The sequence below is a fragment of the Ipomoea nil genome, unplaced genomic scaffold (genome assembly GCF_001879475.1).
Source record: "Ipomoea nil cultivar Tokyo-kokei standard unplaced genomic scaffold, Asagao_1.1 scaffold1101, whole genome shotgun sequence".
Lineage (NCBI taxonomy): Eukaryota > Viridiplantae > Streptophyta > Magnoliopsida > Solanales > Convolvulaceae > Ipomoea > Ipomoea nil.
This window is the reverse complement of record NW_017617529.1, coordinates 409,350-414,389: the sequence shown is the minus strand read 5'-3', so window position 1 is coordinate 414,389 and position 5,040 is coordinate 409,350. Positions and strand designations below refer to the sequence as shown.

Below are 5,040 nucleotides of genomic sequence, written 5' to 3'. Positions count from 1 at the left end.
TCTTATTCCTTGTAGGGCTCTAGGCCCAAGATATGTATAAATAGACCCCATACATCAGGGTGTCAATTTCCAATTGTTATACTGTGGACCATAATCTGAAAATGGCTCCGTTTCTTTAAGTAAAGAAATGATTGTCGTTACATTTAAAAAGAGCCCGTAATTTTTTTATTTTTTTTTTGTGTTCATAACAAAATGAAACTACAGTGTATCTAAAAGGAAACTGTCTCACATATTGTGTTTATATTATCAAATGAAACTGTAAGTGAATTGAAATGATACTTTAGTTGTGTTGGAATGAAACTGCAGTATGTATAAAATGAAACTGAATAATATGTCTCACATATTGCGTGTATATTGTTAAATAGAACTGTAGTTGAATAGAAATGATACTGTAGTTGTGTTGTAATGAAACTACATTGTATATAAAATGAAACTGCATAACAGTTTCACATATTTGAGTGTATATTGTCCAATGAAACTGTAGTTATATCGAAATGATACTGCATTTGTGTTCTAATGAAATTACAGTGTATTATAAAATGAAATTGAATAACAGTTTCACATATTTGAATGTATATTGTCCAATGAAACTATAGTTATATCTAAATGATACTGTAGTGGTGTTGTAATGAAACTACAATCTATATAAAATGAAACTGAATAACAATTTCACATATTTGAGTGTATATTGTCCAATGAAACTGTAGTTATATCGAAATGATACTGTAGTTGTGTTGTAATGAAATTACAGTGTATATAAAATGAAACTGAATAACAGTTTCACATATTTGGGTGTATATTGTCCAATGAAACCGTAGTAGAATTAGAATTATAATTTAATGGTGTTGTAATAAGACTACAATGTATATAAAATGAAATTCAATAACATGTCTCACTAAAATAAGACTATTGTATGTATAATGTCGAATGAAACTATAGTTGTGTTGAAATGAAACTAAATATATTATACAAACAGAACTACTTTACGCGAAACGTGTGCCGTTTCTTTTCATTAAAAGAAACGACACCATTTTGGACCATGGTCCACAATATAATTTGCAGTCAATTTCTACGATTCACAAGCAATATTCATCAATACAAAGTACTTATATTCTCTCCATATATTCTCTCTATATTTTTCCTATATACTCGTTATTTTAAAGGTAGTGTTGGCCAACCGTTGATTGCGCAAAAGTCATAAAACCAACAAGTATAGTATTTGATTTATTTGAATTATTATGAAATATTTGAATATTATAATATTATGGTAATTAAAGAATATTTTGGTGAACCAATATGTTCTTTCCAATTTTACAAAGTACATTCAGTGTAGGCAGGGCCAAATTTTGGGCTGTGCAAGTTGGGTTATAGCACATGGCCCCAAATTTTAGAAGGGCCCCAAAATTTTATAGGCCTAATATTTAATTTTATTTAGCTAGTTTAGAAATACAAATTAAAAATTTTCAATTAATCTTACGAGGTCGTTTGGTTCACGGAATGTTAGATTATCTTAGGGAATGTTAGATTGTGGGGAATGTTGAATTCCTGAGAATATTAGAATCTTGTGTTTGGTTAAAATTGAGATATGTAATATAAAGTTGTTTGGTTGAAGTGTTGTTCTTTATGCTATAATTGTTAGCATAAGTTTATAAAAGAGTGAAGGGTATAGTTGTAAAAAAAAAAAGGCAAGGTAATCTTACATTACCTAAGGAAACCAAGGGAATCACATTCCCTTCAAAATAAGAAAAAAACTTATGTGGAGGTTAAATCTTATTCCAAGGGAATGTTAGATAACTTCAACCAAACACATGAATGTCATATAACTTGCTAAAGATAGCCCTTGTTATCTTAGATAACCCGAACCAAATACCCCTTAAAAGGCTCCATGAAGAAATGGTAAAAACATGTGTTTATTGTATTTCAACTTAGAGGTTAAAGGTTTAAGACTTGCATGCTACTCCAGCTTTAGGCATCTTCTTAATTTTTTTTAATCCTTTTGCATTACGAGTTTGCGCACACTATTATTATTATTATTATTATTATTATTATTATTTAAATTATTATTATTATTATTATTATTATTATTATTATTATTATTATTATTATTATTAGTATTAGTATTATTATTATTATTATTATTATTATTATTATTATTATTATTATTATTAGAAAAAATTACGGTATTAGTAACAGAGGATAATATTATTAATATGAGCACAACAGATAATGTAGAAGGGTAGGATAATCAAAGGCCTTCTTGTAATCAAAGCAGACTGTTATAACTGCTTTTACCGCCCCTTTACCTTCCTAACCTTTCACCACCTTTGTATATATACTATGGACCATCCTCTGTATATAGCAAGCTTTACAATAATAATGATGATCCCCCTTTCACTTCTCCTTTACTGATTCTCACTGCAAGCTCGTGACGACCAATCCACAGAGTAGCTTGACTCCGCAGAGGAGCAACCTTGAGGATATTGAGAATCCTCTCTACCTTAGCAGCAATGAGAACGCCAATGCGATTCTTGTCAATCCGCCGCTTACAGGTAGCGTTAATTACGGTTCCTGGAATATCTCCATGCGCGTAGCCTTGGAGGTAAAGAACAAATGGAGTGTGGTTGACGGTAGCATCACAACGCCGGACAGGACGAGCTCACAATATGCCGCCTGGAGAAGGTGTAATCTGATGGTTTGCTCTTGGATCCGCAAATCTGTTCATCCGACCATAGCTCAAAGCATAATGTATATGGATAAAGCTAGGGAGGTCTGGAACGATTTAAGCAGAAGGTTCTCCCAACAAGATCCACATCGGATCTCAATTCTACAGTCTGAAATATACTCATTGAAACAGGAAAATTTGACGGTGAATGATTATTATACAAAATGCAAAACTCTATGGGAGCAGATGAATGAACTGCAACCTTTGCCTATTTGCAAGTGTGATCCACGGTGCTCCTGTGATCTAGTGGATCAAATCAGAAACGAACGAGAAGTTGATCAAATTATCAGATTTTTGCAAGGCCTAAACGAAGACTATAACTCTCTCAAGTCAGGTGTTCTCGTCCTCGATCCGCTGCCGGAAATGCACAAAGTTTTCGTCATGGCTGAGAAATTTGAGAGGCAACTGAATATTGTGAATCTGAATTTAAGTGGCCTAGAACTTGGTCACGCCAACTCCATTCAAACTAATCAAGCTGATCAGGCCAACACAGGAGATATTGTTGCAGCTGTTAATCAATTCGGCAACCGGAGGATCATGAACGCATCTGGTGGAAACAAAGCACCTAAGTGCACCTTTTGTGGCATGACCGGACATACAGTAGAGAAATGCTACAAAAAGCATGGATATCCATCGGGGTGGATTCCAGGCTTTAAATCAAAAGGCAAACAGCAGATTGCAGCAGCTACGAGCATTGACAGCAGCGGCAACGTGACTTCTGATCAACTTCAAAAGTTGATTTCTCTTCTTTAACTTCAGATGGGGCAGATTGGAACCTCAACCACAGCTGCAGTTTCTCTCATTCCAAAATTCACCAAAACTGAGTCACAAGGTGAAGGCAAGTGCACTATCCCTCCTCTAATTAATACTATTGCCCTATCTTCATCCAATTGGATTCTGGATTTTGGTGCTTCTGACCATATAATTTGCTCCATTGAACTATTTGATGAATATTATACTGTTGAAGGGATAACTGTTAGTTTGCCAGATGGAAAACATGTTACAGTGGAACACGTGGGAAATGTGAAATTAGATGATGACTTGTGGTTAAGAAATGCTATGCACATACCTTCTTTTAAATTTAACATTGTTTCAGTTAGTAAATTGCTCCAAAAATCACCATACACATTAACATTCTCCTCTGATCAGTGCCTTCTCCGGGGGAGCCATGGGAAGACAGCTGGTTTTGCTAGAGAAGATAATGGGCTATATCTGCTGCTCCAATCACCAGGAAGTCATTTTAATACTTGTAAACATGTTGCCATGAATTGTAGTGCTGAGGTTTGGCACCAAAGGTTAGGGCATTTCCCTATGAATAAAATGCATCACTTAAGTGATATAAATGTTTCTCACACAAAGAGTTTAGCCTGTGATGTTTGTCACTTTGCCAAACACAAACGTTCCCCCTTCCCGTTGAGCAGCACCATGACAAATATATGCTTTGAGTTGATACACGTTGATATTTGGGGACCATTTCTAGTTCAATCATTAGGAGGAGAGCGCTATTTCTTAACCATAGTGGACGATCATTCGAGATACACATGAATCCACTTAATGAGAAACAAATCTGAGACTCATGGCTTGATAAGAAACTTTCATAAATTCGTGCAAACTCAGTTTGGGCTGCCTATCAAAGTTATACGAAGTGACAATGGCATGGAATTTAATATGTTGAGTTTTTTTGCTGAGAATGGGATTGTTCACCAGAGGTCTTGCGTGAATACACCACAACAGAATGCCGTGGTTGAACGCAAGCACCAACATATCTTAAATGTTGCAAGAGCCCTCAGTTTTCAGGCTGGTCTCCCTCTTGAGTTTTGGGGGCAGTGTGTTCTTCATGCATCTTTCATCATAAATCGCCTGCCGTCACCAATCCTTGAATGGCTAAGTCCCTATCGCAAGTTACATGCGAAGGATCCTAATCTTGGTAACCTCAGGGTGTTTGGATGTTTATGCTATGCATAAACTCTACCACATTCACGTTATAAAATGGCGGCACGCAGTAGGAAGTGTATGTTCATAGGGATACCTGCCAACATAAAAGGATATTTGTTGTATGATCTTCATGATGGAGCCACATTTATCTCACGGGATGTAGTATTCTATGAGAAGCAGTTTCCCTTGGCCGATCTTGATCAGCACAAGATGGAACAACAATCATCTGTACCTTCTTTACCTTTCATTCCACTCTCTAACTGTGAAGAATTTGATTTTCAGGAGCATAATAACAATTCACAGCAAGTTGACAGTGAGCAACGCCATACTGGTAGTCCCCATAGTGAAGCCCAACTCAATACTCCCATGTTACCACACTCAGA

The 5,040-nt window shown here is 35.6% G+C and overlaps 1 protein-coding gene across 1 annotated transcript; it reads left to right on the top strand.

Moving 5' to 3' along the window:
• The first annotated feature begins 1,812 nt into the window (after positions 1–1,812).
• LOC109183150 lies at positions 1,813–3,475 on the top strand. Its single transcript, XM_019333335.1, has 2 exons — positions 1,813–1,896; positions 2,423–3,475. The coding sequence occupies exons 1-2, from the start codon at positions 1,813–1,815 to the stop codon at positions 3,473–3,475; spliced, it is 1,137 nt and encodes a 378-aa protein (XP_019188880.1).
• Positions 3,476–5,040: the final 1,565 nt, after the last annotated feature.